General features: G+C 54.5%; 8 protein-coding genes across 8 annotated transcripts; 5 read left to right on the top strand and 3 right to left on the bottom strand.

Moving 5' to 3' along the window:
• Nucleotides 1–623: 623 nt before the first annotated feature.
• Nucleotides 624–1,321, top strand: IAQ61_005770 (uncharacterized protein; the record flags this gene model as incomplete). Its single annotated transcript, XM_066096929.1, has 2 exons — nucleotides 624–705; nucleotides 942–1,321. Coding segments are annotated over 2 exons (462 nt in total), but the record flags the coding sequence as incomplete, so codon positions are not given.
• Nucleotides 1,322–3,004: 1,683 nt separating this feature from the next.
• IAQ61_005771 (uncharacterized protein) lies at nucleotides 3,005–4,654 on the bottom strand (the record flags this gene model as incomplete). The annotated part of the gene is made up of 1 exon (XM_003836193.2): nucleotides 3,005–4,654. The coding sequence occupies one exon, from the start codon at nucleotides 4,652–4,654 to the stop codon at nucleotides 3,005–3,007; it is 1,650 nt and encodes a 549-aa protein (XP_003836241.2).
• A 341-nt stretch (nucleotides 4,655–4,995) lies between these two features.
• On the top strand, nucleotides 4,996–6,186 carry IAQ61_005772 (uncharacterized protein; the record flags this gene model as incomplete). Its single annotated transcript, XM_066096930.1, has 2 exons — nucleotides 4,996–5,064; nucleotides 5,341–6,186. The coding sequence occupies 2 exons, from the start codon at nucleotides 4,996–4,998 to the stop codon at nucleotides 6,184–6,186; spliced, it is 915 nt and encodes a 304-aa protein (XP_065952922.1).
• A 49-nt stretch (nucleotides 6,187–6,235) lies between these two features.
• IAQ61_005773 (uncharacterized protein) lies at nucleotides 6,236–10,169 on the bottom strand (the record flags this gene model as incomplete). The annotated part of the gene is made up of 9 exons (XM_066096931.1): nucleotides 6,236–6,274; nucleotides 6,535–6,732; nucleotides 6,919–7,075; nucleotides 7,133–7,218; nucleotides 7,302–8,254; nucleotides 8,305–8,515; nucleotides 8,563–9,874; nucleotides 9,932–10,010; nucleotides 10,136–10,169. 9 exons carry the CDS (start codon nucleotides 10,167–10,169, stop codon nucleotides 6,236–6,238), a joined length of 3,069 nt encoding a protein of 1,022 aa, XP_065952923.1.
• Nucleotides 10,170–11,130: 961 nt separating this feature from the next.
• Nucleotides 11,131–12,671, bottom strand: IAQ61_005774 (uncharacterized protein). Its single transcript, XM_003836188.2, has 3 exons — nucleotides 12,239–12,671; nucleotides 11,598–12,178; nucleotides 11,131–11,534 (listed from the first exon to the last, which is right to left on the bottom strand). The coding sequence occupies exons 1-2, from the start codon at nucleotides 12,523–12,525 to the stop codon at nucleotides 11,668–11,670; spliced, it is 798 nt and encodes a 265-aa protein (XP_003836236.2). The 5' UTR covers nucleotides 12,526–12,671; the 3' UTR covers nucleotides 11,131–11,534; nucleotides 11,598–11,667.
• A 399-nt stretch (nucleotides 12,672–13,070) lies between these two features.
• Nucleotides 13,071–13,862, top strand: IAQ61_005775 (uncharacterized protein; the record flags this gene model as incomplete). Its single annotated transcript, XM_066096932.1, has 3 exons — nucleotides 13,071–13,134; nucleotides 13,571–13,623; nucleotides 13,692–13,862. 3 exons carry the CDS (start codon nucleotides 13,071–13,073, stop codon nucleotides 13,860–13,862), a joined length of 288 nt encoding a protein of 95 aa, XP_065952924.1.
• Nucleotides 13,863–13,994: 132 nt separating this feature from the next.
• Nucleotides 13,995–17,351, top strand: IAQ61_005776 (uncharacterized protein; the record flags this gene model as incomplete). Its single annotated transcript, XM_003836186.2, has 3 exons — nucleotides 13,995–14,464; nucleotides 14,535–17,207; nucleotides 17,261–17,351. 3 exons carry the CDS (start codon nucleotides 13,995–13,997, stop codon nucleotides 17,349–17,351), a joined length of 3,234 nt encoding a protein of 1,077 aa, XP_003836234.1.
• A 1,197-nt stretch (nucleotides 17,352–18,548) lies between these two features.
• Nucleotides 18,549–21,475, top strand: COT1 (Cobalt uptake protein cot1). Its single transcript, XM_003836185.2, has 5 exons — nucleotides 18,549–19,569; nucleotides 19,648–19,891; nucleotides 19,944–20,200; nucleotides 20,250–20,729; nucleotides 20,820–21,475. The coding sequence occupies exons 1-5, from the start codon at nucleotides 18,623–18,625 to the stop codon at nucleotides 21,115–21,117; spliced, it is 2,226 nt and encodes a 741-aa protein (XP_003836233.2). The 5' UTR covers nucleotides 18,549–18,622; the 3' UTR covers nucleotides 21,118–21,475.
• Nucleotides 21,476–22,084: the final 609 nt, after the last annotated feature.

The following is a 22,084-nucleotide window of genomic DNA, read 5'->3' on the forward strand; positions in this document are numbered from 1 at the left end:
TCCAAACGCCGTCGCCTGAGAGAATCCGGTGGGCTGGGTAATAGGTACTGTAGATATGGTAGTAGGATGAAGGGATAAGTAGGTATAGAGTAGGAGAGTATGGGTTGGTTATGCACACACAGCCTTTCAGCACCGCTTTTCGGCTTGCTCGCTGGTCTGCAAAAGGCGAAAAAAGCCCAGCACAGACCAACTGGGCCGTGGGCCACACACACCCCTGTCTAGCCCGCCTCGACCTAGCTCCGTCACGTGCATTTCCTGCTAGTGCCCCCCCCCCCCAACCAGCTTTGCAACTCTCTGGAACCTGCCAAATCCTGCCAATCCACTCTCCACTGCTCATCGCCCCTCCAAGCCTTTGTCCTCTTCCCATCCCGCCGCACTGGAGACGTTGCGTATTGCGGTTCTACTACTACAAGCACAAACACAGTAGTAGTAGTAGAAGTAGTAGTACTCTATTCTACTCTACCATGAGTACCGTATTTACACAAGATCCTTACATACACTCGCCAATTTCTCCTCTTTCTCCTCTTTCCTTTTCTCTTGTCGCTTCCCTCATTCTCTCTCTCTCTCTCTCTCTCTCTCTCTCTCCAACCCTCCCTCCATGTTGTCCTTCTTCCTGCAATCAGCTTCCTACGATGCGGCCCTCTCCACGGTGGCCCACCCACCTCGCGGCCCTCCTCCACTGTGATGGAACCGTGCATGTGGCAAGTTCGTCTGTGGGTCGCGCCGTCATGCACCGTGCAATGACATTTCACCATTCACCCCTCCCCTGCTGCCATCCGTCACTGAACAAAATCGCTCTTTTCAATACAAGGCAACAAGGCACCCCTTGACGCGTTTGAAAAGGGCTATTGCAACAGTACACAACCCGCTGCTGCTGCTGGTTGCCAATATCTTTGCGCACCGGACCGCCACATGCACTTGATTAAGGCTGATTGCTGTAGTTCCTGGGCTCCGGTCCAGCCGGAGCGAGCGGGACGTCTTCTCGAACACCGTCGCTTTGGAGCCCCTTTGGCCCTGGCGCACCGTACCCCTGCTCTTGATAACCAAGTTATCGTTTTCTGCCCTCGCTTCGTCTGGTCAGTCCAGCTGTCGGCTCATGTCCAACCATCGTGACGGTCAGCCCTCAGGTTTGCACCCAATTGACCACCAATTGGTACAAGGAGGCCAGCCAGTGTTCCATCTCTGCAACTCCGGCCCGGCCGCCCTTTCCGACGGTACGCATAGTGATTTCAGTGGTGTGCTGACATGGCAAGGCAAGGGGAGTCTCCGCCTGTCCAAGGTCATTTGCCATGCTATTTACCCGCACGGCGCAGTCTTCTGAGCAGCCTCAACTGGCAACCACAATACACTTTCCCAAAAGAGAAGCTTGTCTTTTTGAGACATGTACTACGTACAGTGAGGAGAGCGCTTGTCAGAACCAGACCCTGTCCGTCACTTTGAATGCTGACACCATCCATGGCTAATCCACGGGTAAAGCCACAATCGCACAGGGTCCACTGCCATTGCAAACGCAGTGTACGACGGTTGCGTTGCGCAAACCAGAAGGAAAGACGTCGTGCCCACTATCTCGGCTCAGCTGGCGCAGGTGTGTGCAATACCAATATGCGACATGCGCAAACCTCTACAACACATGGCCTCCCGAGAGCACCAACGCCGATTCCCTATGTATCCTTCAGTTGCGCTCTCTCCCCACTGTCGTACGCCCGTAGCACGAGCGCGAACCCTGAGCTGCTCAGGGCTGACGATCCGGACGCCAATAGTCAAGGGTTTCAGCCTTGGTACGGCGTGGGCTTGCAGCGCGCGCCGACGACATCAACCGTTTTCACGTTGATGTCGCAGCAGGATCCACGGTCGCAATAAACATTTGACGCCTTGCTGTTTGGTAAAATTTGCAGATCTCGTCTATCGAAATATCCTACATGGAGTAAGCAAGGCGGAAAGTCAGGGATGGCCCCAGTTAAAATCAAACGCAGCTGCTCGGCTGGCGCATGTTCGTCAAATAATGGCCGTCGCGTGTGCGCGTTGCGTTGGTGGGTGCGATGGCATCCATCCCCCCCTTCCTTGCCCCACGCTCGGGATCTTTTTAGCGAACAAGCCAGGCGAATCTGACTCTGATCTGATTCGATAGTGACGAGTTCCTTCCATCACGATACATGACTTCGTCTAGACGTCAGGACATGTCACAGAGGGGATTGCTGGTACAGTTCTTCGCAGCTCCCATCCGCTGTTGGTTTTGGGGGTGTCCTATGGTGAGTTGTTTTAGGGTACATACTATACACAGCATCGGGCTCTTGCCTGCCTTGAATACCACGGTTCACTCACATCAAACTTATCAATCAAACTGATCACAAAGCAAAGTAAAGCAAAGCGAATCCAATTTTTGCAATCCTGACACTGAACAACAAACGCAACAGATGGACTATTTTTATATCCAGCCCAAGGCATCATTGCTGACCCTGGTCTGAACTCAAGATACACAATCTGGCAGCGAGGGGTGAAAGCAAAAAGCAAGAAGCAAATGAAATACAACATCAAAGATTATGTATATTTCTAGTCCAACAGGATCCAGTGATGACCAAGAAACGCAAAGTAGAGGCGGCAAGGGAGTGTACATTGGTATCAGTATCAGTATCCGAGGAAATCAAAACAAAAACCGCCAAGGTTGACACATGGGCGATGCTGCTCCCGGCCCAAGGACGACTACTGCATGGAGTGTGTGGTAGCTTGGATATAACAATTAAAACATGGACGTTTCTCTGCGTGCATTGTTCATTCGTGTGGTATTTCTAGACTGTAGTGTAGGTGGGTCTGAGGTGGAGTGGAAACATGTCGACTGGTATTGTCGCATTCTATGGTCTTTCATTGAAATGGGGAAGAGTAAGTCGGGGGAAGATGGCGAGGTGGCGAGGTGTGGGAAAGAATGTGGGAAAGAGTGGTAGGGCGATTGCTAACAACAGTTGGGTATTACTCTTGAAATGCATGGCCGTGGAATGGAGCGTACAACTCACACTAGAGACAAGATATCTAAACGCCCCCATTCCCTGAACAGCGGCCTGATACCCCGACCCCCTCTTCTTTTCCCCCTTGTAACAGCAGCACCAGCAGAAGCACCACCATCATCCTGCCCAACAACCACCCTCCCACCCGCCGCAACCGCCAACCCCCCACCCTCATGCACAAGTGTACTCACAACAGGCATCTCCGCCCCCGCCACACCCCCAACCCTAATCACCTCATCCGCCTCAACCGCCCCCTCTTTAACATATGGATCCCTCCAAACCCTAACATACCCATCCATCCCACCAGCCCAAACCTCATGCGCCACGGCCTCGCCATCAGACCGCGAGGCGGCGCCGGCATTCCACACGGCAAAGCCGAGCCGCTGCTTGGTCTGCGCCGTGCGGCCAGCACAGTAGGCGAGGGCGAGGGAGAAGTTGCGGACGTCGTAGATGAGCAGGACATCTGTGTTTCGTTCGGCGACGTACAGGTATTTAGCGCAGGGACTCCACTGCAGGCTTGAGACGCCATCGCCCATGACGGAAGCGAGGATGCGGTTGTGGGATGCGGGGCGCACGGTGGTGCCGGGCAGTGGAAAGGAAGTGATTTCCTGGGCGTGGTGGGCGTCGTAGAGGCCGATGTAGCGGGTGCGAGAGCCTGCTGCGAGGAGGCCGTTGGAGGAGTGGGAAGGGGAGGGAGGGGAGAGTGCGAGTGCGGAGATGGAGCCTTTGAAGCCGCGGCCGCCGCCTTTGAGTTTGTTGCGTAGGCTGGGGATGGTGGGGGTGGTGTGGATTGGGGCGGCGGTGTGGGTGAGATCAAAGGTTGCGATTGAGTTTTGGAGGCCGGCGAAGAAGTGGGTTCCGGTGTGGGAGTAGGTGAGGCTGAGGGGGGCGGTGACGGCTTCGGTGAGGGGGTTGATGTTTTTGTAGAAGGAGAGAGGGGTGGAGATGTCGATTGGGGTTTTGGGGGTAGGGGAGGGGTTGGGGTTGGTTTGGTTGATGTCCCAGAGGGCGTTGTGGAGGGTGATGTACGAGTCTCTGCGGCTGATGAGGACGTGTGTGGTGGTGGCGTCTTGGAAGTTGAAGAGTGGGTTGGCTGCGAAGGCCCAGATGGGGTTTGGTGATTGGAGAGAGGCGTATGGGGAGAGGGAGTGAGGGCTTGCAGCAGGCGGTGTAGAGGAGTCGATGGGGTAGACGTTGAATATGCGGCTGTAGTCTGAGGTGAAGATGCAGGATCCATCCGCTGACAACTGTGCGTGTTGAATACAGCTGACATGCTGCTTGTCTGGCGACACATTCTGCGAGTCTGGGCTAGCTCCACTGCTTGAAGCTTCGTCGTTGTCGTCTGAATCTGAATCCGAATCCGAGTCCGACGTATCACTTTCCATGTCACTTTCCTCGACAGGGTCCTCTACTGGGAGGTTTGCGGTGCACCAGGAAGCAGACTCTTCCTCTTCCTCTTCCTCTTCCTCTTCCTCTTCCTCTTCCTCTTCCTCTTCCTCTTCCTCTCCCTCTCCCTCTCCCTCTCCCTCTCCCAGCTCTTTCTCGTCCTCCTCTTTCTCCGCCTCTTCTTCCCGCCCACACGCATACCCGCCATCCCAGTCCTCCACGCTCGTACTCGCAAGGCACCGCACTTTCAACCCATGACCACCCATCATTCAGACCTGCATTTCCAACCGTTCCCGGTGCCCGACGTCCCGGTACTCAAGCACCCAGGCCGTGCAAGAAACGTAGCTTTCGACTTCCAAGCTCGCGGCCAGAAATAAACTTTCGAGGCTGGTGTCAAGATCTACAATGCGCATCGCTGCATGAACCGGCCGGGCCAAGGGCAAGGTACCGTTGTTGTCGATGGCGCGTGGGAACGTCCCTTGGCTTGCGCACAGACTGGCTGCCATGACTTTTGGCGGGCACGGCAAGGCCTCGGCCTCGTTGCAGCAAGCGTCGCGTCATTGCTCAGAGCTTGCCCGCTGTGTGTGTCTGTCTTCCTTTTCTTCCCATCATGCAGCATGTCCTCGAGCCCCAGCGCGGACGGGCATGGGTGGAGTCGCCGTATCTGCGGTCGCTGATGGTGAGCCTTTTTCTTTTCCTTCTTTTCATACTTGGGCAATTCCTCACAAGGCAACTGTCACATGTAGCCGCCCATCCTCGCCGTGAAGAGACTAGACTTTTTTGTCTCGTACAGTCGCGAGATGACTGGCATTCTATCCCAACTCCACCTCCCTCACCCCGCCCAAACCTCCAATACCACAAATCCTATGCCCTCACCAAAGTCCCTCCACGTCAATCATCCTCCCACACATGCTTCCACACACACCCATCTAACACCCTCCCGCCCACCCCCCAGGCAGGCGGCCTAGCAGGCACAACCGTCGACCTCTCCCTCTACCCCCTCGACACGCTCAAAACCCGCCTCCAATCCTCCTCCGGCTTCGCCCTCTCCGGCGGCTTCACCGGCATCTACCGCGGCGTGGGTTCTGCCATTGTCGGCTCCGCCCCAGGCGCAGCCCTCTTCTTCATCACCTACGACTCCATCAAGCGGGCCCTCGCGCCCGCGCCCTCAACCGCCTACACCGCCGCCGGCAAGCCCTTCAAACAAGTCAACCCAGACGCAGGCAACGAGGCCCTCACCCACATGCTCGCCGCCAGTCTAGGCGAGGTCGCCGCCTGCGCCGTCCGCGTGCCCACCGAAGTCGTCAAGCAGCGTGCACAGGCGAGTCAGCATCCGAGCTCGCTATCGGCCCTGCGGTTTATCCTCGACCAGAGACGCACGCACAGTTTGCTGCATGTCTGGCGCGAGTTGTATCGCGGCTGGAGCATCACGATTATCCGGGAGGTGCCGTTTACGGTGATTCAGTTTCCGCTCTGGGAGGCGCTGAAGCGCTATCGGTTGGCGCAGACGGGGCGCGAGCAGGTTTCTGGCCTTGAGGGCGGCGTGCTGGGTAGTGTTGCTGGGGCGGTGGCGGCGGGCGTTACGACGCCGTTGGATGTGCTCAAGACGCGCATGATGCTTGCTAGGGAGAAACAGCCCATGGTAGGCATGCTCAAGGATATACTGCGGGAGAGTGGACCGAGGGCCTTCTTTGCGGGGATAGGTCCGAGGGTGGGGTGGATCAGTGTAGGAGGGGCCATCTTTCTCGGGAGTTATCAGTGGGCGAGTAATAGATTGGGGGGTGTGGTGGAGGGGGGGTAAAGAATAAATGTATGGATTCCATGGACGAGCTTGGAAAGTATGTGTGTCTCTATCCGATCATGGCAACTTCTGCATCCTTGAACCTTTTCTACCACAAAAGCCTCAAGGAATTACAAAACTTGTCTTTCTGCCCCTTTACCCAACGCAGATTTTATTTACACTCCACAACCAACCACTTCTCCTCCCCCCCCATAAACCGGCATACACAATCAGACACAAACCCACCAAACCCCCTCCCCTTTCCCATCCCCCACCGCCACAACCACAACCACCCCCCTACTCCGCACCCCCCCTCCCCCCCTCCTCCAAACTCTCCCTTGTCTCACTCCCCTTCCCCTCCGCACTCACCCTCGCACTCTGCGTCTGCCCCGCCGCCGCCAACCCCAAACCATGCACAGGACCCGGCGGCGCACCAGACTGCGGACCAGGATAGGGTTTGTATTTGATTTCCTTGCGGCCGTTTGCCTTGTAGTGAAGTAGGACGTCGCCGCCGCCGCGCCAGACGTGGGCGCGTATGGAGGCTAGGGTCATGGTTGGGGGGATGAGCTGTTTTGGTGGAGGGATTGTTAGTTTTATGTTTGATTTTGGTGTGGATGTGGGAGTGGTGGTGGTGGGAAAAGGGAGGGTGGGAGGTGGGGTTGAGGGGAGTTGTATGGGTAGGTATGGGTGCATTGTATCTGAGGTGGGAAGATTGGGGATAGGAGGGGGAAAAACAAAGACCAAAAAACATACCTGGCCATTACACCAAAGTTCCAAATACTCTTCTGGCTTCAAACCAGCATCTTCCACCTCGCCCTCTTCCTTTGACAACGCGGGCTCAATGCGCTCGGCAACGTAGCCCAGAATCTTGCGTGCGCGCAGCATGCGGTTTGCATTGAGGCGATTATTGCTGAGGCGGGCGTTAGCGCGGGCTGCGGTTTCGAAGGGGAGGGAAAAGGGAATGTACCCGTCCGAGGAGATGCTGGGGAGCGCGTTGTTAAAGGGCTCGAGGATGAAGGAGACTTTGACAATGTCTTTGATGGGGAGTTGGTTCTGTCGGCGTGGGGGGTTGTGGGTTAGCAATGTTTGTTCATATATAAAGATGTGAGTAGGGTTAGAATGGGAAAGGGACATACGCGTAACAACACTTCGGCGAGCCACATGGGTGCTGCTTTTTCTATCAGGTCTGCCTGGAGACCTAGACTGCCTACTTTGCCTTCGAAGAGATCGGCTACACCGCCCGAGTCTGGACGGTCCTCTTGGATCAAGATGGTCGTTGAGGCTGGGGGCTTCAGCACAGGAGTTTCGCTGGGCAAGCTGGGCGCGATTTGCGTTTCGAGCTTCGTGGCACCGGCAGCAAGTTGTTCTTCATAGCCCTGCCGTATCCTTTGTATGGAACCGAAGAAGTTATCCTCGATGGTTTTCTCGTCCGTCTTGCTGGATCGCGAGTCACTGTCCTCTGCCTTTTCGTCCACAGCTGGCTTGGCCGGTTCGGCTGTAGCGGTCCCGGTGCTGAACTTTTTCATATTGAAGAACTTCTTGCCAAACATGCCTTTACCCTTCTTGGCTGGTGTATCTGGCTCCGAGGGCGATTGCAAAGGTTCGTCTTTCGATTCTGCGGTGCCCTCCTTTGCATCACCAGGCTTGCCATTGCTGTTGCCGTTCGTGTTAGTGGTGGAAGCACTGCCAAAGTAATCACCACCATCCTGCGTTGAGCTTCGTTGCGTTGATGTCTTCTCCAACTGTGCACCCTCCTCAGTAGTGGGGGTCAGGACTGTGTTGCTCTGAGAATTGCGACCTGCACTGGGTGGTGCCTGCATGGGTGTTGCTAGTCCAATAGCCAGCCCAGGGGTGTGCGGTAAGTGAAATCCATTGTTGGCCTTGATTGTAGAGGCTGAGGTGGGTCCAGAAACGTTGTTGTCCCACCCACTGAGGCCAGGATCCGGCAACTCGATATTGGTAGGCCGGCTGGGCTTCGGTTCCTCTTCTTTCTGCTTTATAAGGTCGGCTCGGAAGATCTCGTCTCGTCTTATCTCTTCGTCTATGAGATTCGAGAATAGGTACCGTAAAATCCACTTGCCCAGGTTTACTAGGCAAAGTCAGTATGATAGCAGGGTGTCAATACATAAGACAACATACTCCTGTGATCTTCACGAAACTCAATCTGCTCTTCCAGCTGAAGATCGTCCGCATACGATTCAGCGTCAAAGCAATAATTCTCTTCTAAAACACAGGTTAGAGTACCTATCCGTGTGTCTACACCACACCAGTGTGCAACACTGTCGCGAGTATTTATCTCGGGTAAGACATCTTCCATGTGCTTTTTGCCGTAGGACTTGATCGGAACACACTACATCACATCAGCAACAGCTCACATGGAGGCTGGTTTACTCATACCTGCAGAAGATCCCACAGCATCACCTCTCCCGCCGTATCGAGAGTTAATACTCTTCTGCGATCATTCAGTAGATGATGCTTAATCAAACCATTCTGGCCTTCAATGGTGAAGTCAGGAAGGCTTCGAACAGGAGCAGTGGTATTGTGATCCGACTGAATCAAAACCTCTGCAGGTTTGCGAATGCTAGCCACAGTCGAAGCATCGGGATCCTTTGTAGCGAGAGCTTGGGGAAATGGCGCAGTATTCGACATGCGAAGCAGGGATTTTAGGGGTATTTTTGGTGTCGCTCCATTTGCAGGCGGGCTCGCTCCAGGGGGCGAAGGGTAGCGGGATCGCATGGTAGACATACTACTCCTGTGCCATTTGTAGTCTTGAGGTAGCTCGACCTCGGCGCATGTCTCGACGTCGTTCCACCTGTTGATGCTCGAACTCGAGGTTGCCGTCCAGACGTACTCGCCCGCGGCAACAATCTTGTTCACGCCATCGTGCTCTTGACATACCGCAACTGAGAGACCTTCATCCATTTCAGCGCAGTCTCGAACGTCACTTTTCGCTACTACGCCCGATCGGTCAGAAGAGTAGAAGACGGAGAGGTCTGGCGAGTCCGAGTATAGTGACCACACGCTGTCGTTGTGCATGGTGAGCGTGTACATGCAGCGACCTGCGGTCATGGACCACACCTTGACTGTCTGATCAGACGAGCCCGTCAGGATGGTGTCGCCATCCTGTGCCAATAGTATATCCCTCACGTTGTCCGTGTGTCCAACAAACTTGGTGATGCGCTTGCCCGTCCTGGCGTCCCACACCCTCACAATGCTCTCTGGTCCACCACTGGCAATGATGTTGGGCGTCGCGGCCAATGCGTACACCGAGCCCTTGGCGGTATTCTCGTCCTCGCCCACAGCTATCTCGAGCTTCTTGCCAGCACCGTTCAGATCCCACAGGCTGATCTTGCGATCCAGCCCACCTGATGCTACCCAGTTCTCGTTGCCGCCTGGCGACGCCACGCGCTTAACATAATCGGTGTGTAGGCCAATGGTCTGCGGTGGAAGCGCGTCGGTGGCAGCTGGCCGCCATACCTTTACGGTGATATCGGAAGAGGCAGAGACGAGGGCCTGGCTGTTCTGGGCAAGTACAATGTCATTGATCCAGTGGGTGTGCGCCTGGACCTGCTGGCGGAACTGGGTGGGTGGAGGTTTGAAGTCGGTGGCATTGGAGTCGGCGAAGGGGTCGCGTTCTTCGGAGTCATGCTTGTTCAAATCAAGGTGCAGGTCCCATGCGCAAATTACGCCATCTCGTCCACCCGAGTAGCTGGACTATGTCAGCCTACCATGCTGCGAGATTGCCAGAGGCGGCGCGGAGGCTCACAGAATAGAGTTGGCTGGGTCGACAGCCAAGCCGTTGACTCCCAGCCGATGTCCTCCCGCTGAGTTCGCAAGTGGCAGCACTGTAGGGCAATGGTCAGCCAGTCAGTCCGTCAGTCTGTCAGTCTGTCAAGGCCAGCTCAGCTCTCCGCGCATGACATGGCCATGGATGTGCACGCGCCGGCCCTCGCAGGAACCCCCAACCTACCGTAGGAGATGCGCTTTCGGGCGTTGCGTCCCATGGCGCCTCAATTAGCAGGCTGCGGACATGTGCGCAGGCAGATGATGGGAAGGTACAAGTAGGGTAGGGATAGTCGCAGACAACGGTGGCTCCGGTAGCAAGGGGGGAAAGAGGCTCAGGTGAAGTGAGAGTCAGAGTCAGTTGGTGCACGTAAAGCTACAGTACACAGTACCAAGAGAGACGGCTGGCTGGGGCAAGTAGTTGGGTGGGTTGGGTCCCTGCTGCCTCTAACCCGCGCCGCCCGCTAGGTAGCTACGGGCGGAATCGCTAGCTACCAGACGATGGATGGATGGATGGATGGATGGATGGATGGATGGATGGATGGATGGATGGATGGATGGAGGGATGGATGGATGGATGACATGCGCTGGGCGGAGAAAGGGACGGTCCAGTCCAGTCCAGTCACCAGCGTTGCGCGCGACAAACGGCCAGTATGTAGTATGTTTGTGTGTTCACTTGAGGGCAATAGGGTACGTCACCAGTCCCTGAGGCTCAATCCAAGCATGGTACCTATCTAGAGGCAAGCCTGGCAAGTCACGGCACCAGTGGGACATTGTCGCCGAGCGCAAGCCCTTCCCCAGGCTTGGGAAGTCCATTTGAGTCCGCCCACATGGCACGCACGTTGGCGGGGGTCGCTTGGGGGGGGGGGGGGAGGGGGGATTCGCTTTTCGCTTGCGGACAACGGCTTGTAGTCGGCTACACGGTTGGCTAGGTGCCTACAAAGTTACGGTATATCCCAGTCTGCAGCTTCGCTTCTTCGGCCTTGCACGACCTTGGAGGCAAGTAGGCATGGTATACATGGTCAACATGGCAAACATGATTCAGCCAGACTCCAAGTCACCGTTGAAGACAGTGTAACCTAGCATCCTATGAAAAGAGTGGATGTATCGCATGTAAGCATTGTAGGCACCTAGGTACCTGGGTAAATTGGGGCCAGGAGGGAAACAAGGGTGAGGTTGGGCCTACAGCCGTTGGGATTGCACTCGTTTGTATTTACTCTATGCTAACAAAACTGTAGGAAAAAAGGCATGTATATCCATACAGGCCTATGCAGTACATCATCCAGTAGCAGGTCATGTGAGAATTACAAGCTTATCTGTACTCGAGTGGAAGCTGCAGACTGTATCCTAGTCATGTATCGTACATGGACATGGGATTTGTTCACCTCTTTGCCTCCCGTTACAATGATGCATGGATGGTGTGTGTACTGATAACCAATGGACAGGGTTATAATACTGAGCTTTGTTGTAGCTTTTGTGGGGGTGTCGGCGTGGGCATGGCAATTGAGTAAAGGCATGAGAAGGAGTGCAGATGGAGAGCCATTGTGCCACAAAGAAAAGAGGACTTTACATAGGGGGCGATTTGCCTGAATGTCACGGTAGGGTCAGTGGGAGATATTCCTTCGGCATCATGGAGTGAGTGTACCTACTGAGTACCTACTGGTAGTTGGGAAGTGGGAGAAGGGCTTCGACGATCCCTCGACCCCTCGACTTCCAAGGTCATCGCCAACCGCCTACTCGGCCCTCGTCCCACCGTTCCTTCCTCTCTGCTCGGAGATATGCAATCTTGCGGCCTTCTCGGAGCCTCCTAACAAAGTCCGCCACCTCCCGCTCGCTGGCCACGGCTTCACCGCCACCATAGCCTTCGCCTTCGAGGAAGCTCTCTTCCAGCCCCCGACACAACGCTTCTTGCTCGCTGACTGCAGCATTGAGTCGTTGATACAGCGCCGGTGGACTGAAATCTCGCAGTGCTTCATCTTGCTCCGTCTGTTTGGCTTTCCACTGGCGTTCGAGCGCTCTCATGGCCAGTAGGCGCGACTGCGTGACATCGCGCTGATGCAAGACATGTGCTTCAAGCTGCTTTAGGGACTCTGCTAGACTAATGTTCTGTGCAAGGAGAGCCTGCAAAGGGGCGGTTGATGCTGGCACCGAGGGATGGGTAGTCTCTGGGTTATGTAGGATTGCATGCTGGAGCTCAGGTGTTTGCAGTATGTGATGTAGATCCTTGGTTCTGCTTCTGTCTTAGCATCGGATCTATGCTCGGTTCCCTGTTCGGTTCAGTCCATCTTACGACTTGTCTTTCACCAAGTCAGGCAACCAACCCTCTTGCGGCGGTTGGATGGCTGGCTGATCGGGCTCTCTTGTCTGTGATGAACTTGCGGGACGGTCCTGTGGAGGTTGCTGCCGATCCCCATAGGATGGTCCCTGTCCTGGTAGAGGCGGAGGCGGAGGCAACGGTGGACCCTGTGATTGTGATGGTGTTGCTGTCCCACTTGCATGCTTGGGCGGGGGAGGAGGGGGGGTGGAGGCATCGTATGGATAGAAGCTTTGTGAGTGGCGCGGAGACTGGTACGCCATGGCTGCAAGAGAGAATTTTTTTTATGTTTGTTTTGCTATTGTAGGTTGAGAGTGGTTGGACAGCAAAGCCAGGGACTAGAGAAAGGTTGGTGGCCACTTGGAGATACCTAGGCGCATGAATGTCACAGGGTTATGCCGCATCGGGATGATGTGGTGAAGAGGCACGGACATCAAGTCGCGCACAGGAGGTGTTGTTCTCTCTGCCGTGTGCACGTGCCATGTACTTGAGCAAAGGAACCATGAACTGTGCTTGATTTGCCATTCTTTGGCCTGTCGTGAGAAATTACGCGTCAGGGACCCCATGGCAATCTTCACAATAGTGGCCGTGACAAGAATAGCTGGGCTGAAATGGTCTCCGGTGCGCAATGGTCGTCTGTTCGCAGAGTCTCCGCCCCCTGCCATTACATACATACTATCTACCTATTGTAGGTATTGTACTTATCCATGCTGCCAGGGAACAACAGCTTCTTCCCCTTTTGGACTCTCGGCTAATTGCACAGTGTGTCCCTGTTGGGCGACTCCCCCAAAGGTGTCCATGAATCACCATGGATGAAGGTATCAAAACGAAACAGCAGGCCAACTCGTCTGTTGCGGATACATGGCTGCTGGGTAGGTATGTACTATATTTCCCACAAGCTTGTGGGTGTTATCATGGACTTGGTCGGCTTCGTGGCACTTCTGGTGACCGCCGTTCGCTGCCGCAAGTGTCTGGACATTTGTCGCGCGCGTTTCACCTTGCTTGCATGCCAGACCCGTACCGGTAGCGTCGAGATGCAAAGGAGACGCGTGCAACTTGGTAATGCACAAACACAACTCCCGTCCATGAATCGACAGGGCAGACGATCGATGGATAGAACGCAATGTCCAGATGGCTATTGCACCCACAGTACCTAGTTCCACCACACCACCACACCATCTACCCCAAACTTCGCCTTCGCCCTCGAATCATCGACCCTTGAGCACCCTGTCGCTGGCAAGCTATACGGTACTCTATAACTCTAGCCAGTTAGCACCCAACTCTACTGACAGTCTGAATCCACTCGAGTCGTCGTCGTCGTCGTCGTCGTCGTCGTCGTCAAGGCGCCCTTTTCGTCCTCTGTACGCGCCCATCGGCCCCACCGTTTGTGCAGTGTAGGTTCCTGCAAGTCCACTGACGACCAAGACAGAAAAGTCCCCTGGCCGCGGCAAAGGTCCACTTGCAAGACCAGCACGACCCGCAAATCGCCCATCACAGCCTCGACCAGCGCCTCGACATCGACCAATTCTGTCGCTCCGATCCGCCCAGAGGCCCCAAAGCGCCCCGTGGCTCGGCATATGGGCTTGTCGCCTCTGTTTAGCGTGGTCCCCTTTTACCTTTGCCTTACTCCATACGACGGTCCACCAACCTCACTGGAGACTCTTCCACCACACACCCTGTGCGCTCCCCATTTGTGCAAGCCATGTCTATCGCGGGGAAATAACAGGAGAATATGCAAGCGATCCAAGCGCCTACGGAGGCGCATCCCTCCCAAGCGGCAGCGCCTCGTCCAAAGCCTTCTCTGGCATCTATTGCCATTGCCTCTTTTGCTACTACTGTATTTCGCTCCCAGCCTAAACCCGTACCTGTACCACCCGCACCACCCGCGCCCGCTGTACCTGCACCCACACCTACGCCTGAGCCTGCATTGGCAGCAGCACCAGCACCGGCACCGGCACCCACACCTACACCTCCCATTGTTCCCGCTGCAGTCCAGTCGCCGGTGCGACGAAAGCCCCTGCCTGTCAATTCACCTGTAGTCGGCCGTTTCTCTGCAGATCAGTCCAATCGCCCGTCCAACACCCCATCACATAAACATAACATTTCCGCCCCGGTACATAAACCAACATCTCGCCTCGTGGAAACCGCCCCGCTGTCATCGCCGACTAACTACGAGTCGTTCCTTCCCCGAAACCTTGACGAGTAATCAACCCCCTCCCCCTGGCTGACCACGCTTCATCCTCCTGCTCGTTTATGCTGACGGCCGTTGCAGCAACCCTCACGGAAAGACGCCTCCCGTGGAATCTACGCCGCAGCTAGCGTTTCCAGCACGCAAGAGCTCCCTTAGCATCGCCAAGAGGGTCCCCGTCCCCATCATCCTGCCATCAGCCTCGAGGCATGACCGCACGGTCAGCAGCGGCCACACGCATCGCAAGAGCCGAACCGAGGAACTGAGGGCTTTTGGAAGCAGAGGGGTGCACGCTCGATCTCCTACTATGCCCAACATGCCGCTGTATACTGCCGACTCACGACCGCCAGAACTGAAGCTCAAGCTGGAAGAGGTTACCGAAGACTACGCTAGTGTGTACTCGTACGAAGACGACGCGCAGGGGAGTCAGACGAACAAGAAGTCGCCGTCAGGAGGCTTCACTTCCTTCTTTGGCTGGAACTCCAAACCCCAAACCGGCGCTGAGTCGCCGGCTACAACATTCTCTTTGTCACCAGACTCCCCGCGCAACAAACAATCGAATGTGTCTGCCAAGACCAAACCGAACGGCCTGGACATCCCAGCCGCCAACTCCCTATCGTCCTATTTCAACGTCCCAGGGACGCCACTTTTGTCGCATTCCCCACAGATGAATGCCCACGTCGAGGAACTGGAGCGCGAGCTGCGCGAAGTCAGCTCAGAGCTCGCTGCTTCTATTCAAAGAGAAATGGAACTTGAAGATGAGGTCGAACGGTGGAAGGCAGAGAGCTCTACAGGGATGGCGGACAATCGCCGTACGAGCGATTACTACTCCGACTCTGGAACCAGCTCTGTCCGCTTTCCTATCAGTGACCCTGAGAGCAAACTCGAAGAGGTGGAGACGCTCCGACGAAAGGCGGAACAAGAACGCGCCTCGCTCAAGGTGCGCATGGCTGAACGGCTGCAGGAGGAGTTGAGGCGGCGTAGAGATCTAGAGGAGCAAGTACATCAGCTTGAAGACCAGGTTAGCGAGAGATCTCGCGCAGGATCCGTTGTAGAGTCACCGCGAATCAAAGAGCTCTCCATGTCACTAGAGGATGCCAAGAGACGGTTGGCTGAAGAAAGACAGGTCAAAGAGAATTTCGAAGATCTGTTGACGGCGTTGCGAGAAGAACTCGAGAAGCATCGTAACGAAGCCGATAACCTGCGGGATGAAGTCGTGCCCCAACTCAAGGCGCGGCTTGAAGTCCTGGAAACCGAGGCCGCGGATACGGAGAAGCTCGTGTACGAGACTACGCGCATGCAACAAGAGATTCAACAACTTCGGATAGAGAATCAAACGCTTGCCAATACGCGTCGCAGGTCACAACAAGACCTATCGTTGCAGCAAGTACGCTTTCAGTCCATTGCCGAGGACAACGATAGCGTACCACCACTAAACATGCGTGTTGGTTTGACACGCTCCAATTCTTTGGCGCGAAGCACGGGGTTGAACTCGAAAAGGGGTTCGCTATCACGGTCGAATTCGGTCAAGGACAGGTCCGGCGAACAGTCTCCACGAGATGGTCCGGCTGCGGGCAATCCTGTAAAGGAGCTGGAAGAGCAGAGGGATGCGCTTCACAAGGCATTGAAGAATCTGCTGACCCGTCAAGAATTGCAACAAAAGGAGTTCCGGAGACGTATCAAAGAGCTAGAAGCTGAACGAGATGCAGCTCTGAATCTGACACCCAGAAGAACCGCATTTCACAAGGAAGTCACGAGTCTGCGAGCCGAGGTGGACGCCCTGCGTCGCCGTGCAGACGATGCATTGGAGCAAAAGTTCCATTGCGAGAAAGGCCTGAGCGGATTGCGAATGGACTTGGACCGTGCACAACAAGAAACCGGCTCTCTTCGTGATCTGTTACGGGAACACGACATCACAATCCCCGAGATAAGACTGGAGAACGAGCCACTCGCCTTGGACAAGGCGTATAATGAACTCCGTACTACACATGCTTTGTCTTTGGTACGCGTCAAGCAGTTGGAGACGAGCGATTCTGAATCGCTTGGTGCGGCTGGTGCGGAAGCAGAGCGAACCTTGGACCTCCTTAAACAAAGCATCTCGGATGCTGAGGCTGAGCGAGATTTTGCTCAGAAAGAAGCCGAGCAATACCGTAACCAGGCACGTTCTCTGCAACAATCCGAGCTAGATCACTTGGGCAGGGAGCAAAGTCTTAGCAGGGAATTGTTTGCCGCGGCCACGCGAATGGATGAGCTATCCAACCGGATCCAAGAACAGCTCAAGGCCAATGGCTCCCTTCGTGATCGTCTCACGCTGGCCATTACCCGTGGCGAGCAGGAACAACAGAAGTCTACGGAGCAGATCATTGAGCTCGAGAGACGTCTCAAAATGGCCGAAGACAAGGTCATGCTTGCTCAACAGTCATCAGAGGACGCTGTCGCCCGACACGAAGGCGAAGTACAAGCTATCAAGGAAAGCCATACCAGCCACCTGCGCCGTGTCAAGTCAGGTCTACTCAGCCCGTCCGCTTTCTCGCCAAAGATGCCGACATCTCCAGTCTTTGCTCAGCGATCGCCGCGTCTCGAAGTCACGACTAGCGGGCCTGCCATGACATTCGCCGAAGCCACCAAGACGGAATTACTCGAGAAGCGTGTCGAAGAGCTGGAGAAGGCGCTTCGTGACGCCGACCACGAGATGGAGGAGGTTGTCGGGCGTATGAATGCTGCTCAGATGGAGGTTGCGGAGCTGCAATTCGAGAGGTATGATAAGACGTGGAGGCCATCACGAACTGGACTATGCTAACAACCACTAGGGACGAGGCAATGCGACAGACAAGACGACTTCAAGCCGACATTGTCGCTGAACGCGAAAAGGTCAAGGCTCTCATGGCCAACGGGGCATAATGTCCCCACTTCCTCTAGCCTATTTTCTGGACACGATATACAATCTTACACCCAAAAACTTTCACTGGAACGAACATCGTTTGGGATTCCATCTCGATTTACCTGGGCGTTCACTACTGGGACCTTGGGATCACTGGCGTTACGAAGACACGCATTCGACACTTCATCTTAGCCGCTTTTTAACATCAGCCTGGAAACTTGTCCCAGTGCTTCAATCATTTCCACTACCTTTCTTGGCCATCGCTCTATACCCACGGGCGGTTACAAGACGAAGCATTTGCATTCCTCTTCCAGCAGAAAAACTGCATCTGAAAGGTCCACCTTGTTTTTTTAAAGTATCTGTGGCCTCGCGCCTCTTTTTTTTTTGGATACCGTTGTTACCTACCTTTTGCTTAACCTATGTATAACTGTAACTGGTCGTAACCATAATAGTAGTGTAATAGAGGATTGCTCGAATATGATTGTAGCGAGATATTGGAATGATTGGATTGTCGAATCAAGTCGTTGTATGCATTACACAATATGCATTCTGTGCTCTAGGCAGACACACATACATGAACGCTGTCTCCTCGTATGGTTGCATCAGTGTGACGCCTCTTGGTGATTATTGGCGGTGATGAGTTGGGCAAGGTACATGACGTTGCACAGTACTGTCAGTGTGTGGCTTCGACATGTGCTCGATATAGACGTCTTGTACGTGGGCGATACTGCCGATGTTCTATGAGGGGTTGGTGTCTACTCTGCTAGTGTGAATACTCCTAGGTACGTGCTCGTTACTTATCGATAGCCTACCTACCAAATATCAACGTTGCCCGACCGTGGGGTTCGAGATGTGCGACCCGAGCCGGCAGCAAGTCTGTAAAAGGTTCGTAGTCGGCCCAAAGTAGTTACATGAAGATGCAGACGGCACACGCCGTCGTGAATTCCCTTTTTCCCCCCCCCGCGGCTCGCACTCAGCCCGTGCTGTTGGAGTACACGAACGACAATGGAAACAGTGATGTGATGTGTACCAAGGTATACCTACCTACCGGTATCTGCTCTTTCTGTCTTCCCCGCTACCATCTTCCAGGACAAGGCATACGTAGACTTGACAGGTAGATATCATACAGACGTACCGAGGCCCGAATACAACACAGCAGCACTTGGTTTCCAGACACGCAAGCTGCAAGGGTCTTCGAGATTGATTGAGTGTTGGCCCACCCCCTCCTCCCGCCCTGGTGGTCAGTGCCTGCACTTGGGGAGTTATCCCTGACTGAGCTACTGCGACACACATGCCCCGTTACCTACCTCTCCCTCTCTCCTGTCAGCTGTCTCCCCCTCCCCCCCACCGACTTCCTTGTAGTCGCCAACCACACTTCACGTCGACGTTGAGATTCGAGATTGTGACACGATCCCCGCATTTTCATTCCAGCCTGCCGTTGTCTTGGCCAGCTGCCCTCCTCGCTGCCCAAATCGATTGCGGAGTTGACCTTCTCCCCCGAGCTGCCACGGGCAACCACCACCACTTGCACCCGACAAAACTCAATATACTCAAGACCGTTGCTGCTGGCTCGCTTTCACTCATACCCCTTTCACGCCCGCGCACGATGAATAGCAACAACAACAATAACAATCAGCAGCCGTCGAACCGGTTGCAGCTCAACTTTGGCTTCGGCGGCGGTGACCGCAACAACCAGCAGTACCAGCAGGACGCCGGCCGTGCCTTTCCCACCACGCCCTCCACCTTTCCGCAACCCGTATATCCAAACCAGGCTGGCCAGCAGGAAGTGTGGGGTGCTCAGCAGCCTGGCCCTGGAAACAGCAATAGCTTCAATGGCGGTGGGGGCTACTTCATGAACCCCTATCAGCAGGCTCAGTACCAGCAGCAGCAAGGCAATTTGCAGGCTCAAGGAGGCCAGCGCTTCGATCAGAGTGCCAATGGGCTCGCCCAGCAGCTGTCGCACCAGCATTTGGGAGGCAGTGGCCGCTCTGGCAGCCCATACGGCCGCCAACCCTCGCCCAACCCACAGCGTCCCCGCACCGCAGACAACCGTAGCTACGGCCATGGAAGCCACGGAGGCTCTTACCCACGCGGTTCGTCGCTATATGACGAAGAACCGCCACCAAAGAACCCAGGAAAGTACTCGGAGAACGTTGATAAGCGGGCTGTCATGTCAAAGGGCCTGATCAACACCTTCTTCAAGGATAGCGTTCAGCGCGCTCGTGACCGCAATCAGAGGTAGGTCAAATAAGAAAGGGACCCCCCCCCTCTGTTGGTGGCAAATGCTTCTGGTAAACACTGTTGACACATGTACAGAGCCTTGGAACTCGAGTCCATCATGAAAGAGCCCTCAATTTCCGACTCTCGAAAAGCTCAGAAGCAGGAAAGCATGCGCCGTGCAGAGATCTCCTACTTGCGATTCTTGCGGACAAAGGAAAGACCCGAGAACTTCTCTACCTTGAAGGTCATTGGCAAGGGTGCTTTTGGAGAAGTCAAACTTGTGCAGCGAAAGAATGATGGCAAGATTTATGCCCTCAAATCGCTTGTGAAGCAAGAGATGGTGAGACGAACTCAAATTGTGATGGAGAAACATCCCTATTGACCTATGGCAGTTCAAGAAAGACCAGCTTGCCCACGTCCGGTCTGAGCGTGATATTCTCGCCGAGGCGGACAGTCCATGGGTCGTCAAGCTACACACCACCTTCCAGGACAATACTTTCCTGTACATGTTGATGGAATTCCTTCCCGGAGGTGACTTGATGACTATGCTCATCAAGTACGAGATCTTCACAGAGGACATCACTCGCTTTTACATGGCTGAGATTGTTCTTGCGATAGAAGCAGTGCACAAGCTTGGTTTTATACATCGGTATGAGCCATTACTATAATCCAAGGACCTTGAATACTAATCCAGACAGTGATATCAAACCCGACAACATTCTCCTTGACCGTGGCGGCCACATCAAACTAACGGATTTTGGTCTCTCAACTGGTTTCCACAAGGAGCACGACGCTGGCTACTACAAGAAGTTGCTTGCTGGAGGAGCGCACAAGTCCAACCGCGATAACCGTGCCTCGATGAATCTGGACCAAATCCAACTGACCGTGAGTAACCGTACCCAGATCAACACATGGAGGAAGTCCCGTCGTCAGCTCGCCTACTCCACGGTCGGTACACCCGACTACATCGCCCCCGAGATATTCAGCGGTCAGGGTTACGACCGTGGCTGTGATTGGTGGTCCGTAGGCACCATCATGTTCGAATGTCTTATCGGCTGGCCACCTTTCTGCGCCGAAGAGCCACATGACACATACCGCAAGATTGTCGACTGGCCGCGCAACCTGCACTTCCCACCGGACCAGCAACTGGGTGCCGAAGCAGAGGATTTTGTTAGGCGGTGAGTAAAGCCCTTGTCATGCTCTGTGCTGTCGCTACAGTACAGCCGAGTCATTTGGACCCCAAGCTAACGGCCCCTCTCTTGTCCTAGCTTGATCTGCGATGCTGAACACCGTCTCGGTCACCTCGGTGGCGCTGCCGAAATCAAGCAGCATCCATTCTTCCGTGGAGTCTCGTGGGATGGACTCCGCCGTATTCGCGCACCGTTTGAGCCCAAACTCCAGTCCAATGTTGATACGCAGTACTTTCCCATTGACGAGATTGACCAAAATGATACGAGTGCTGCGTATAGGGCGCAGGCTGCCCACTCCAATGACGACGAATATGCAACAAGTCTGCCGTTTATTGGCTACACGTATAAGCGATTTGATGCTTTTAGGGGCTCGTAGAGTAGGGTCTCGAAGAGGGAACGTGGGGTTCTTGGCGTGGAACTGAATTGCTGGCAATGTGGGAAAAGGATTGGTCTGCGTGTCGTGCGTGCTGGCGTGCTGGATCATCACAAGCGCTTTTTTCTTCTCTTTCTGCCGGGGGATGTAGATGGTGTTGGAGAGCTGGAGGGACTATGGATGAGGTTGGTCAATGAACGGGAGCATATACATTATACTGAATGTGAGCATCGTATGGGCGTTGGTGCCTTTTGTGTCGGTTGCATCTCTCTGGTCCCCCAAATTTTCCTGAGTTTCAGACGCACGGTGATGTTTGAATCTGGACTCGTTTTGCTGCTTTTGGAGGTTCATGGTGTGGGGATGGTTGTTGTTGTAGTTGATGTTGTAGATGTCATGAGTGCAAACATGTATTTTCAACATGTGATTGATTGATTGATTGATTGATTGGTCTGAAGCAAAGCACACTCATTGTCTCTTCTATTACCGCTTCAACCCTAGGCCCCAAACCCAGGATCAAAAGATCAAAACAGGATAACACGAAAGAAATGTATATCATACATACATCTTCCCCATCTCCGCCAAAAGCCCCCCCGTCCCCCCCGAAAAAAAAAGGTTCGCGCATTTCAAACATCGCTTATCCCATTACTACTACTATCTCCCCCTTCCTTCCCCTTCTCCCCTGTCTCTTTCATTCCCAACATGAATTGCCGAAGAAAACCGTAGACATGAATAGGCTGATCTACGAGCCGTTGTGATGAATAAAGACAAGCCAGATTTTTGGTTGGTTTTCGCGAATGAGGGATCGATGCTTTCGGGAGGGATGTGGGGTATCTTGTATGGCGAGCGTGGGGAATGGGGTAGCGTGAGCGAGGGGGGGTAAGTCGAGTTGGTTTGATGTATGGCTCGTTGCGTGGAGAGGGGAGGGAAGACCGCATTGTCGTCTGTCGTCCACCATCTACACCTCCCACCC

Source organism: Plenodomus lingam, assembly GCF_022343315.1.
Source record: "Plenodomus lingam strain CAN1 chromosome Unknown contig_23, whole genome shotgun sequence".
NCBI lineage: Eukaryota > Fungi > Ascomycota > Dothideomycetes > Pleosporales > Leptosphaeriaceae > Plenodomus > Plenodomus lingam.